Genomic DNA, 15,575 nt, shown 5'->3' with positions numbered 1-15,575 from the left:
AAAATATTCAAGTTTAAAGGAATTAAATTAAACATTTTGATAATAAAATATTTTGAAAGTCATGCATTCTGTGCGAATCAATGCATTAATGTAAAAAAACTACGTATTAAGCGATTAATCAATTCTAATAGACGCAGTCGAAAATTTAATTTTTCCAAGACTTTTTTTTTTTTTGTTTTGTTTATTCTCAACTATTTGAGGGCTTGACTTTTATTTATAACGTTAATATATTGAATAAAGCACTATTATTCAATAAGGAATTTTATCCTTTCTATTATCTTAATCTATTTACTGAAAGTTTTTCTTTTTTTTCTTTTCTTTTAGATTATAGTTTGTAAGAAAATTTCAACATTATATTTTATAATTAAATGGAAAGACTCGTACACATTAACAAGCATCAAGTAATTTTAATTGTGCTTTATATTATAATACAAATTCTATGAAATTGAAATAACAATATTACGCAGTCATATTACAATATTTACAAATATCTATAACTTCGTCAATAAATTAAAAATCTTACAATTTGGAAAATTTAAATTCAACGCACATTACAGAAGAAAAAAACAAAACAAAAAGCTACTTACAAGCGAGACTAATGTAGACAAATTTTTAATATTCCGATACCGTACAAAGAAAATGTTAATTAGCAGATATTGGCAATTTATTTTCTTTTTTTCGCAAAGCCGATGAAGCAATAAACTCTTTTAACGACACTACACATGATGGATCATCACGTTATCATGGGACTTGAAAAGTGACATATGCAAAACTCCGTCCACCTCGTACTCAGACAAGACTAATTGATATTATAAGACCCGAAGCTGTGAGTGTAATTTTCATGTCGGTTACGGAAGCCGATATAAAATGAAAAGAACGGGGAGGAGGAGGAGGAGGAGGAGGAGGAGGGGGGGTGGCGTGGGCGATGATGACGGACCAGAAGATGACGAAGTGCCGGGAGGAGGGTGTGGGGAAGCGGAAGGACGAGGAGGAGGAAGAGAGATAAAGAAAGAGCGAGCGGATAGAAACATTAAGGGTTGACGGGCGGTCTACCAACTGGAGCTCGAGTCGTTCGTCTCACTCGCAACCGGATAGAGGAGGCATCCGTAAAAGCCCTGGACACAAAGGCATCGTGCGGTGGGCCTCTATATAGATCACTGTAAACTGTTATTGCTCCTACGTCTGCCCTTTGATTCGCGAATTTTTCGAGATAATTCGAGATAATGCCTCGTTAATGTACTTTAATAAGAGCCAAGAGGTTTTGCCGGTTTTTATTGACTTGATTGGCTCGGTGCCCAAAATAATTGACTCGTCAATTTATTAATACATTAGTATTAATATTAATCTCGGCGCTATGTAAATTTTACTTTTATTATTATGTGGTAGCATTGGATTTGCATATTCCTCGATCAACGCGAAAGATTTGTTAATTCTGATGTTGATCTTTTTATGGCTCAATGCCTGATGAATTATCGGAACGTTGTAAAAAATTTATAATCAAGTCTTTTAAAATCGAGTCTCTTATTTCCTTGTAAAATGATATTGGTATATACGCAGTAAAAATTAAATCCCTTAAGAATTAATAGAATTTTTCGCTAAATACTCTTAATTATTGTTACTTAATTATTTGATGAATTTTCTAAAATAATAAGTAATTGCTTGAAATATTTTAGTGTGCGAAAGATTTTCGATATATTATTATTAGTACATAAATGAAAAAGATTAAAATAATAACTGAGCTATCGTAAAGAAAAATAATTATAATGAAGCATAATGTCGTAAAGGAGTAGTAATCGGTTACGCAGAAAACGAATGATAAAATCCTTTTTATACCGACCGAAAGTGTACAAGGAAAAATAGTAGCAGAAAGTATTCAATGAGGGAGCCACCAGAAAAATCCAAATACTTTCTTAATCGATTGCCTGAATAGAAACTGAACGATTATTTAATCCTTTTTTATATTGTTAAATATGAAATATTTATAATTGATAATATTATTTATAATCTATAAGTTGAATCATCATAAATAATCAAATAAATAAGATGTAGAAATGTATGTAATATGAGAAATATTGACTCACCTTCGGTTAGGAATGTTATAAATATATTAAACAAAAATGATTACTTTTGCTTCTTTAATGTTACCGATTTAACATCAAATGTAATCGAATGACAATAAATTTCCATAAAGCGCTTAACGCTCGACTGAACTTTCCCGTATTATAGTCAACGTCATGACTTTATAAAGAAAATTATATTGCCTTTATAAGTTTTAGTGCCCAAAAACTAATAGATTATTATTATTGTAATTATATTTTCAATAAAAATATTTTTTAAAAAAATGATATATTTGTATTATTAAATGAAGCTGAAATAATTGACGTTCCATTTACAAAAATTGTGAATGATACAAAATTTGAAAAATAAAATAATACTAACAATTGCAAACTTAACCGATATTGACAATGTTGTAAAAATAGTACAAATGTGAGAAAAATTGAATTATATTTCTTGATAATTAAATAATGATTTACAAAACGTCTCGCTTACGTAACAAAATAATTTAGTCATCGTATTTCATTAAATGTTGTATGGTATAATGCTTCAATGCTGAAATAAATATATTATTAACATAAAAGGTACGTAGGTGTTTAATTTTATGCGAAAATAAAAGCTTTGAAAAATGATATATAATTATTTTTATGCAGAAAATGTATATAAAATCCCGTCATTGTTATTATTAGTATTATTATTAATATTACTAAATTATTGTTGAAAATTTTTATATTAGGCGTCATCTTCTTAATATGCCAATTAATATTTTCCATTGCGAAAGACTTTCATACACTTCAACAAAATCTAAAATTAGCAACAAGAGAATTACGATAGATATTGTTTTGCTAATTGAGAGTAAAATAAAAGCTTAAGCGTAAGTAACATTTTTTTCAATGCAATTTATTGATTCAAATTCTATATATAAAAAAGGGCTATTTAAAAGATTAGGAATTATTTATTAATTAATGATAGTTTTCGAAATATACAGCTATGTGATATTTATTTATTCCTATATTTATGTTAAAATAAAACATTCTTGACTTAAATCAAATATTTACTCGTACAAATTTATAAAAGATTTATAAGAGAACTTTTTTTATGTTGTCGTCTATTTCGTTAATTATATTTTTATTTTTTTTTTTATATCCTCGTCTAAATTGTTAATAAAAGACATAACACTTGAAAATATTTTCTATTATAAGATAATAAGCATTTTCGAGGAAAGAAACGATATTATAAATGTTGTTAAACGTGTAAATAAAATATAAATATTAAATGCAATATTTGTAGTAATTTGTAAAATTTAAATTGTATTTTAGAAATAAGAAATACATTATCAATTACATTATTTAATTACTTTTTTATATAATATAATTTCTCATTTAAAAGGTAATGCTAGTTGTATGAAAAATTCTGAAAGACATTATAAATTCATATAATAAAATATTACATGAATAATTCAATTAAATGAAGAGCTCAAGATCATACATTGAAAATAGATGGTTAGAATTTTTCTTACAAATTTGCAATTCGAAAGAAATATACTTCGATAATTTGTTAGTTGTTTGCAATATACGATTTTCTTCTATTATTTATATCTCTATATTTAGATAATATAAATTTTTAATTTTACCTATTGCATTTGTATGCAATTATCAAATATTTTAAAATTTACAATGAGCTTTCAAAGTGTTTTAGGATTCAAGGAATTACATATTATATAATGAGATTCGATTTACCGTTTGAATTAATGGAGATGTCATCGCTTGAACTACAAGATTAAAACAAAAAACAAAAAACAAAAACAAAAAAAAAAAACAAAACAGATATGTGTGAAAAGTATGGAATCTTAACCTTATAAACGTCAACAAATTTATAGAATAGCAAAGTTGCAGAAAAAGCAATATCAATTAAATATTTCATCCTATTCTATCAGCAATATTGAAGATAAAGTATATTATTAAATAAAAATATCTATTTTTTAATAGATATCATAATATTTATTTTTGTAGCGTATCTATACACTATACTTTTTAGTTTTTTGTGATAAGAGACCGACGCATTTATAAATAATAATTTATTATTAACACAATCGTATTTTTACTAAATACGTGTCATCGACGTTCATTATCTTAATTTTCTACGTAAATTCAATTTTATTTGCAAAGCAATTTATAGAATTCTGCTTGTATTGTATTTTTTTTTTTTTTTTTTTTTTTTTTTTTTTTAAATATTTATATATAAATAATGCCGTCATAAGCGATTAAAATTAATACTGTTTGTCTTATTTAAAGAATCAAATCCTTATTTTGTTGAATGAAGAAAGTTTTAAATGAATTTGTATAGATTAAAATATGATTGAAATAAGATTACTTATATTTATCATAATGTTTATAATGAAATAAATGGTCTAAGATTAAATTTATCAGAGTATTGCGTTAAAATGTTACATATATCAATTAGTTTAATTCCTCCTTAAGTAACTAATCTGATTAATCTGAAAAAGTTATTTTTTTTTTATAATATTTTTTATATCGATTTCATCCAAATGTAAAAAAATTATTGTATGTTAATGTTTACATATTTATGTATTATATATAATAGAATGCACCAGTAAATGTTTAATATAATAAATTATGAAATTAATTGTTGATTCATTCGTTAAAAACGTGTAAATTCCAAATTTTATTAGGTTCATAATATTCTTTCATTATAATAATGAAGAAATTTTTTCGTAAAATTTCAATAAACTAAAATGCTTTCACAATGCACTTCATAAAGTGATTTCTATTTTATATTTTATAATCCAACTTAGGAAGCAATGTTTTATAGCTATAATTTGTATCGCACCGAGTCGAATAATCCTTGATAATGGACATGTTATAATGGACATATTAATGTCTTTATAAGACGCGAAATATCCCAACGGCCTCGTAAAAATCAACTATGAAAAATTTTTAAAAATGTCGCTCGTTAAATATTTTTACGTATGTCCTCGCTCGTTGACTCGTCCATTCAAAATCGCTAAATCGTCGTGTAAAATGCTAGTCCATCCCATGGAGATGCCAGAGTCTCGGATCCCCATTAATAAAATGATAAAAATTGGCAACCTATGATTATTGTGGGATGATCCGAGGCATTTCGTATAATCTATAGCTTGAGGGAAGCTACCCTTTACTGCACTCGAGTAGCTCCAATGCTCTACGATATGGCCATACACCACCAGCTATAAATTCTCCATTGTTATTGATTGGTCATTCGTTCAAGAAACTCGTTAAATAGTGCGCAATAACAGTAACGCATGTCATCTTTATCGCAAATCGTAATATTGACATTTCATTGTCAGTATGTCATTTCAACAGTAGTTTCCATAGGGATGTGAGCGTCAAATACTCGTTGAACGTAGAACGTAGCCATTAATTACACGTAGGCAATCTTAGCAATTTGAGGTACGCATACAAGGTCATGCAACATCAACTTGTTGATTACTATTAGTAGGCCCAAGCATGTGTATATTGATGTATCAATCATGAATAACTTTACGAAGGCCGATCAAATTCATATGTATGCAATGTATATGTATGTATATATATATATATATATATATATATATATATATATATATATGGCAGGAGCAGCAGAGTAGAGTTTCATGGGAATCAGGAAAATCTAGCTGATACACGTACACAAGTGTGGAAACTCTTATGGGAATATTGAATACATTGAAATGAAATAATAGAATTAATTCTTTCTATTTCGTATACAAGTATTACATTTAATATATTAAGATAAGAAGTAGAGTGTCTTAAAATTATGATTAACCATATAATTAAACCTTGGATTAAATTTTGGCTAAAACGGAATGATTTTACCTTAATCATTTACGGATCACCCATATAAGTTTTTACGGACTAGCCGTATAAATTTTTCTAAATAAGAACAGGATTGATTACTCCGCTAAAGTATCAAAGATATTATTTAACATAAAATTGCTACGTTACACTTTACACATTTATATTAAAGTGCGGAAGTTCACTCTCTTTTCTAGTAAGCACAGGTGCTTGGCATTTGCACGGCTTCATGGATACTCATTCAAGGAGAAATTTGCACACAAACATTAATTAATTTATGCCTATATATATATATATGTGTGTGTGTGTGTGTGTGTGTGTGTGTGTGTGTGATTTTTTTAAATATGAGTTTTAAATATGAGAATCGACAGAAGCATTTTTTCAATATTATTTATCAATATCAATATTATAATAGAATTTTGATAGCTGAAAAGTAATCCAATGTTATTTCATTGACACGTTATTTTATTAAATTTTTTTTTTTATCTAATAACAAACTTTAATTACTAGTAAGATACATTATTACTATTGATTTTGTATGTGAAAAATTAATAATTAATATAATGATATCTCGCTCGATTATATAACAACTTTTGTAAAAAAAAAAATCTCAAATTAACTATCCTGTGTATTAAATATATTAAAATTTCTTTTTGCGTTTTAATTTATTACTCGGCATTATTATAAGAGAAGCCGTTGGATCGTAAATTTGATAAAGTTTATAGATCCTGCGATTGGATGAGAAGATGATTTGCAATTAGTTTGAGACTATTATTACACTATCGATTATTTATTATAACAATACTCTATTTGATTATAAATTTTTATTTTATTTTTTTGACATTTGACTTATTTTCCTAAAAATTAGAGCTAATAATCATAATCCAACCATGCCATGCTTTAAAAAAATCTTTTTTTAAAAAACTAATACTAGCTGGTAAATTTTAATTATCTTTTGAATTATTAAAAGTGAATTGTTATACTATTCTTCGATTAGAATATATTATTGAAAATCTTATTAATAATAAAACAAACATATTGGAAATATTAAAGCTATTCTATATTTCTTATAATATTTGTTATAAAATTTTATTTAAAATATATTTACAGTGAAATTCTATACTAATCTCGTAAATCTTTTAACTACCTTCACATCCAATTAATAATTCATCATTAAGTTAATAATAATTTGCAAAAATAGATAAGCAACTTTAGTACTTATTCAATTTTTAGTTACTACACTAAATGTAGTTGGAAATTCGTTTAGTTGGTAATATGTTATAAATAATGGGCAAATGAACTCATTGTAGATTATTAGTGATCGCGCACATCTGCACAGAGTCATTACCTGTCGGATTTCGTCGGCATGAAATTAAATGAAGACCGTGTAAGTGCTATTGCCTTATCGGAATTGCAGTGCCCCAAGCTCAAGGTCTTTTCCTCTTCCCTCTTATCTATTGCGCGAGCAAACACGTTTAGATGCTTTGTCGCCACAGTATCGGAATAACTAGTTGTCTTTAAATAAATTTCTTTCAGTGTAACATGTGTCGCCTGACGAACTTAATAATTATTATTATTACCATACTTATTCGTTATATTATCCCACGGCATTCGCTCCTGTTACTTCGCCGATAGTTTGTAGCCATCTTACCCATTTGAGACGTAAGTGCTCGAGAGAGATTGTAATTGTTCAATCAATTAATTAATCATCTTTTTTATTTACGTAAGGAGGGCGCGACTGATATACTATTAATTTGCATTCGTATTTGAACATTGATTAAATAATAATTGTTAACTCATTAATCAATATTTAAACACAGCATTAAACATAATATATCAACTGAATTAAAAACTATTTATATATAGATGTTTCTTAATTCTTAATGGACTATATTTTAGTAAGATTTTGCGCATCATTACTACATTTTAACAAATCAAGTTCGTTAAGAAAAAAACTATTGTATTTTCTTGTTAATTGTCCTGCTTAAAGCTGCAAAATAACGTTATTAAAAATTAAAGTAAATAAATCGTTAATTTTCGGCTTTTGTATAAAAATTCGATTTATTTACAATTAAATGATCAACAGTGGTGACACTACCATACGTCGTAATTAAATCATAAATATCTTAAATCATAAATGTTATAAAGCTTATCCACTTCATTATATCATTTCGTTGCAAAAATTCTAATATAAGCATATCATTATATAAAGATAAAGTTAAATTATATTTTGGTTTAAAAATCATTTCGATGCTCGTTTCAATATTCTTGAATTTAATAAATGATGGTATTGTAAGAAATGAATAAAATTCTGAATTCGAACATTTATATTGAAATCGTTTATATTTATAATATGTGAGGCATAAGTAAAAAAATTGAAATTTATCTTATCGATAAATATCTAACCCACATGCGCAAGATAACATCAACAGAATACTTGGAATTTTTCTTCCATATTTATTCCAAATATTTCAACTGTTCTAAATCATAGATTATTGCGGCTATTTTTTATGAATACATTCTAACATAATAATTTTAATTATCTTTTCTATTCATCGCATAGATTAATAAAAAATGTTAGAAATTTTTTTTTTTTAATTAAATATTTCACTTTTATATTTAGTAATCTTTACTTTTGCAAAATGTATATAATAAAAAATTCGTATAAAAATATTACGTACACATAGATCACAGAAAAATAATAATATTAATCTGCAAATAACAACAAACATAATGATTAATAAATATTTTTTTTTTTTTTTTTTTTTTTTTTTTTTTTTTTTTTTTTTTTTTTTTTTTTTATAAATAATAAAATACTATTAATATTATAAATAGTTCTAAACCAAAGAAATTATCATTGATGAAATTTGTTACTAAGATAATTATTATATAAATATTATATGTAATATAAATTTAAATAGTCATGTTTTTAATGATTTCCTATAAATTCCCTATAAATAAAATCATAAAATTTGAATGAAAAATTATAAAACTAAAAGCTATATTTTTATATTTTTTATATTTAATTGAGGTATATAAAAACATTTGATTCTTAATATTAATATACAGATACATGACTTGTGTGATTTAAAAAACAATTTCATTCACAATTGATATCCTATGTAATACTCTTGACTCTCTCGCTTTCTGTCTGTATCTCTGTCTCTCTCTCTCTCGCTCTCTGTCTGTCTGTCTGTCTCTCTCTCTCTCACTCTCTGTCTGTATGTCTGTCTCTGTCTCTGTCTCTGTCTCTGTCTCTCTCTCTCTCTCTCTCTCTTTAATTGCATTATATTGAAATATTTCTAAATCATTATTTTTCGACAAAGAACCACTTCTAGATAAACAGCTTTCCTTTTAATTATGTATCTTGATTTTTTAAGTATGAACCGCACAAAGTATTTAACAAAGAATTTTTGCTTTCAGAGTACCTTACAAGTCTTTCCACAGTCTAATTCTCATTTATCGCAGTCTAAAAAGAAATATGCAAACTATAGTCGAAAGGGACAGTAGAAACCGCGACAATTGGAATGCCTAAATCATTTTCTAAAGATAGAATCGAAAAAAGATTATAGCCCATAATAAATTAGATCGGATAATGCTTCAAACCATTGCCGCTAGCTATTGGTCAAGGGACCAAGGTCACAGTTGTTGTTCACAGGTCTCGGATCATCCACTTACCTCTTTCTAAAAAATTGCCTCATCTCTCATACTGCAATACTCATACCTTAATAATGCAACTAGCTTATATAATACTAGGAATTTTATAATAATATTAAAATGATTGAATGCTCTTGAATATGATATTATTAAGTAAATTAATGGAAGAACTTTAATTAACATTGTATTAATATGATATTGTATTAATTAATTAAGACTTCATCGACATCTATTAAATTTCTTTAAATTTTAAGATCAAAATTTATGTCACTACATTTATTCATCGACGTAACGAATAAATTGTATTATCTAGAATCAATACATTTTACATTAAGTTTTAAAAGACTAAAAAAGCCAATTTTATTATTAGCAATGAAATTTGAAATAATTCTAATAATAAATTAGACGATGCTTAAAATTCGAATAAAATTTCGATTAGGTTAAATACGCTTAGGTAAAAATAAATATTTCTGATGTTTTTTTTTGTATGATTTATGAATAATACATGAAATATTTTAATTGCTTATATTTGAAGATCTGAAATAGAAAATAAAAGGTACTCGCGCCATAATCGCTATTAAATTATAGTATTAAATCGATTATTGGGTGATAAAATTACTGTTAATTTTAATTAAATAAAAATATAAATATAAGCTAACATGGAATTTATATGACTACTCAATTATATTTAATGTTCATATATATTTTATTTTAATCATAATTATGAATAATTTGTGGTGATAAATGTTGTCACCTTTTATATCAAACTTTACTAGTATTGCATATAATGAATACGAATAACAATCTGACATTATTTATTAATTCATTCTGTCTTTATGTATTATTTTTATTTTCCATATTTCATATATATATATATATATATATATATATATATAATTTATTTAATTCTAGTTTAAGTCGAAAATTTTATTTGATTTTTACAAGTGCCCTTTTTATAAATAATAAAAATAAGAAAAATAATAAAAAATATAATTAAAGCATATTTTACAATTAAAAAGAGTTTGTGTGCGTGCGTACGTGCGCGCGCGCGTGTGTGTGTGTTATTTGAGATAACATAAGGTATAATATATGTATTATACTATAAATAATATGATTTAATTAAATTTACTACTCAATATTATTATGTGATTAAAACTATCAAGCTAAGCTAATAGTAATTGAAAATTTGAAAATCTTTAATAATTTAGCGATAAATAATAATCTCTTAAATCCTTCTTAATATTTACATTTATATGTTTTCCTTTATAGCACAGAGTATTTAAATATTAAAAAAATACATGAATTTTTATAGTTATACTTTACCTTTGAAACATTTTTTTCGCACTCTGGTAACTCAAATGACAAAATATAACTCGATAAAAGTACGATGGAGAAATATTGAATAATTACTTAGAAACTTCATAAATAATGTAATCCTACTGTAATATTTTTGTAAAATTATTTAACGTTTTATAAAATTGTTTGTATAGCACTTGACATAATCGTACAATACTTCTAAGCCAATGTTTGTGAAAAATTAAAATTAATTTGATTAACTTCTCTTTGTTATTCTACAAGTAATACATAATATAAGAATTTTAATATCATTAACATTAATATTAATTACTAAATCGCAGAATGATGAGCTACTTAAGTGCACTACTCCTTCTAACGACTCTGGCGAGCCACATAATTTCCAACCAGCAAACCTCGGCTCGGATCCTCTTGCCATCCGAAGCAGCCAAAGAGTTGATTCGCGGCGGCATTCCGCGCATGTTCATCAGCTCCTATATTTGCCTAATAAAAAGTGAGAGCAACTTTGACACGAGAAAGAAAACGGGCCCCGGTCACAAGGCCAGCTATTCCTACGGAATATTACAGATCAGCAGTGACAAGTGGTGCAGCGCTTTCCGACCTGGTGGTGTCTGCCGAAAGAACTGCAACGATTTTCTCGACGACGATATTCAAGATGATATTGCCTGCGCCAAAATTATTGCCAACCAAGAAGGATTCAAGTACTGGAAAGGTTGGGTCAAGAGCTGCAAAAACAATAATTTTACCAGCGTTTCGTCTCGACTACGCAAACAGAGCAACATGGATAATGACAGGTTCCGTAGATTAGGTATTGGGAGAGAAATAGAAGTATCGGAAGAAGATTTATCCACTAAATAAAAAAAGTCCGATAATGTTGATATTCGTTGTTTTATTGTTTTGAGATTATTATATATTATTATATTTATATATAGCGATGATCAAACTTTTAAATATAAATTATTTATTCTAAGGACGTATCGTTCTTATATATGTCAAAGTTATAATAGGAAATAAATTTAGAAACAATAAATGTACCCTTATTTAATTATTGATATTTATTATTAAATTATTTTAATGTATCCGATATAATGTTTTTATTAACATTTTTGTACATAAAATTTTAGCTTAATTATAATATTATCAACCTGATATGTATTTCTGGGAAAAATTTTAATGCGGTAAACATATATATTTATTTCTAAACATATAATTCTTAAAAGTAAAACTTCTGAAATTATATAAAATGAAATTATTTCTCAAGACGTTTGAAAATATTTGTTGTTTTATTTATTTATTTATTTTTTTTTTTTTTTGCCTCTTTTTTGTATGCATAATAATAGCCAAAATAATCATCTGATTAGTCCAATAGATCGAAATAATCGATATTTTATTTAATTTTTACAATTTAATTAATTAAAAATAAATATTTAAAATTTAATATATAATGAAATTCGCTTCCTTATATATAAATCAAACATGAACTCACATTTAAATGAAAAAGTAAAATGTAAAAGCAGAACAGAGTGAAATCTGCTTCATTAAGTTGTCCGATACAGTAACACTATAATCTACAGACTTTCGGAGAATAATTTTTCAAGATCTTCTTCGATATGTACGTATAGGCACTCTTTTTCATTATTAATAATAATAATAACAATAATAACAATAATAACAATAATAACAATAATAACAATAATAATAATAATAACAATGTTAATAATATATATTAAGAGAAATAAAATTAAGAGAAAGCTGACATATATGATTCCTTCTATGCTATTTGGATTTAAGATGTTAAATTGCATAAAATACATAAAACTATCAAAGCTAGAATCAATTAGTCCACATTTATTTCACATAACTTTTTTTTTAGCAAAAAATATTCAAAAAATTCTACCATACTTTAACTAACAAGAAACTTACATTGCCATAAATAAAGCTAATATAAATAAATTATCTATTATTATTTCATTTAACTAGGAATAAGGCATTAAACATACAATTACCATAAAAAAACTTCTGTTCTACCATTATAATATCAAGTCTATTTCAAAAATGAAGCGATATATAAGCAATGAAGCGTCTATAAAATATTAAATGATAGAAAATATGATAATCTTCGTTGATTCTGATTTGCAAACACACTATAAGCAATGGATTGCAAATAAATGTACATCCGATTATATTTGCACATGTTGGCGACGCTAGTCTCTCACATTTGCAGTCTATCTATCAGCACGCGATCTGATCAAGCAATACAACTGACAATTGTATCGCTTGTCTGCCAAGATATTTTCACAGAAAAATAGCTGAAACGTAGGATTATAAATGCTCGTAATAGCATGGATAAAGGGAACCGAGGATCTTGCAAATGTCAAACCTTAAGCGACCATTATTATTACGAATGACAGTGAAATTAATTTCAGTACCTAAAATTTTATAATTAATTTTACCACCAAAGTTCGATTATTTATAAAACATTGGCTACATAATATTGTGCGCAGAGTAAAGAATTTCTATAGATACAATATTTAATAAAAACATAACAAAATAGCTAATTATTTTTACTTACTATAAGTTGCTCGTTTTGTAATTATATAAGAACATGTTAAATATATATTTTTATGATAATAAAAATTATCATATCTACAACAAAGAAAAAGAACAAAGAACAAAAGAACAAAGGAAAAGAACTTTTCTATCTAGAAAAAGAAAGAAAGAAGAAGAAGAAGAAGAAAAAGAAGAAGAAGAAGAAGAAGAAGAAGACGACACAGTTCGTTTAATGTTATTCGATAAAATAACGCAAATAAATAAATTTGTTTTAATCCAGCAATTATAAATATATTTTCACGCAAAAATATGAGTTTTACTCGTATGAATGAAATTCTTTAAGTAATATCTAATATTATAATGTCATTCATATAAAAGATTTTAATGTAATAAGAAAGCATAAAGAAATAGAAGCAATTTGATAAATGTGACATGGCAGGGAGAAAAACGATGATTTACCGGAAGCAATCATTGTGAGACTCCTTTAATGGTGAAACCGGTGCCATCGCTGTTGTAGAAACAGCGACGGCAGCGGTGGCGGTGGCGGTGGGATCGCAAAAAAGACATTGTCCACATCCTTTACTTGCTAGTGAAAGTAACCCTGCGTGCATGATCGCACTGGATTTGATCAGATAAAAGTATTTACAGACTTGCGTGATCAAAAATACGTACAATCGCGCGTGTGTGCGTGTTCGTGTGTGCGCGTGCGCACACGCACACACACGTTGCTTCGCAGAAATGTTGATTCCAATTTAAATATCTCAGGCGAAAGTGTTTGATACTTTTTTATCCTTCTTACCTTTTCCTCCAAGAGGATGAAAATATCTATCTCTTCTTTATGTAATATTATGCACATTAATCTGCGCGTGAACACGCATGTACATAGGCACACGGGTTTACCATTTGATTCGTGATAGTTACTTCTTGCGCTTTAGAAAAGTCACCATCCGTATGATTATTTTAACTTTATGTAAAAAAAAATTACGGACTTCTAGCTACAATTTAATATTTATATAATTTTGGAGTTTCGTCATATTGAAAAGTGTACTGAGGTATTAATATTATTAATAGTTAAAAACACTCATTTTCATACTTCTATTTCGTATAGATTTTACTATACCGAACTTTAATATAATAAGGAAAAATCTTTTATCATTTTACAAATATAATATTTCAATGAGAATAAAAAAAATTATCCGTTAATTATAATTATGGTAGTATCGATTTAATCGCGTCTACGTCGAAGAAAATTCTATAAATTGAAAAAATCAAGACTTTAGATATAAAAGCAGTTTTTACAATTATCATTTAAGCTTTATAGGAATTCAAATTAAATATCACGTCCCATTGGGAATTTTAATAAATTTTGCTCTCAAATTATAATTTTACCGCAACAATTTTTTTTATATTAATTAATTTATTAGGTGTAGATTGAAAAAGATGTATTCATAAGTAAATAAATCCATTGCAATTATGTTCAATATCCATAGAAAAATGTTTAGAAAATCTAGATAATAATAATTCATAAAGAAAAAAGTAAATTTTCATATTTGAATAATAAAAACTGTCAGATTACTCATATTCAATTAGTTAAAAAGAACATTATAAATTAAATTGTAAAAATATCTTCATAATAAAACTGTCAGTTTTTGGAATGTTTTTGAAAATTCGAATTTTCTTTACTTAACGTATAATTACGATTAAGAAAGATAATGAATAAGAAATTAATACCGGTAAATATGAAACAATTGTCAAACATATTTTATTTCTTACGAATTCTATATATATGTAATTTAGATATATAAATGTCATTACTTAAAAAATTACATTGTTAAATATGGCTAATAAAAAAAAAAAATTCCTTTATATGTGTATATAAAAATATAAATTTGCTTCAAGTTTTTTTATATTAATCTTTAAGCTTAACACAATAATATAATATTACCTAACACGTATTATAATAAATTATAATAAGTAATTATTTAATATAGTATAATATAATATAATATTATAATATTTAAAAAAAAAAAATTCCTTTATATGTGTATATAAAAATATAAATTTGCTTCAAGTTTTTTTATATTAATCTTTAAGCTTAACACAATAATATAATATTACCTAACACGTATTATAATAAATTATAATAAG

The 15,575-nt window shown here is 26.0% G+C and overlaps 1 protein-coding gene across 1 annotated transcript; it reads left to right on the top strand.

The window, feature by feature from the left end:
• Positions 1 to 11,072: 11,072 nt before the first annotated feature.
• Positions 11,073 to 11,785, top strand: LOC105359390 (lysozyme c-1). The gene has a single exon (XM_011495994.1). The coding sequence runs from the start codon at positions 11,202 to 11,204 to the stop codon at positions 11,733 to 11,735; it is 534 nt and encodes a 177-aa protein (XP_011494296.1). The 5' UTR covers positions 11,073 to 11,201; the 3' UTR covers positions 11,736 to 11,785.
• The last annotated feature ends 3,790 nt before the right edge of the window (positions 11,786 to 15,575 follow it).

Source organism: Ceratosolen solmsi, unplaced genomic scaffold (assembly GCF_000503995.2).
Source record: "Ceratosolen solmsi marchali unplaced genomic scaffold, CerSol_1.0 scaffold10, whole genome shotgun sequence".
NCBI lineage: Eukaryota > Metazoa > Arthropoda > Insecta > Hymenoptera > Agaonidae > Ceratosolen > Ceratosolen solmsi.
Note: the sequence above shows the minus strand (reverse complement) of the source record. Positions and strands in the feature narration are given on the sequence as shown.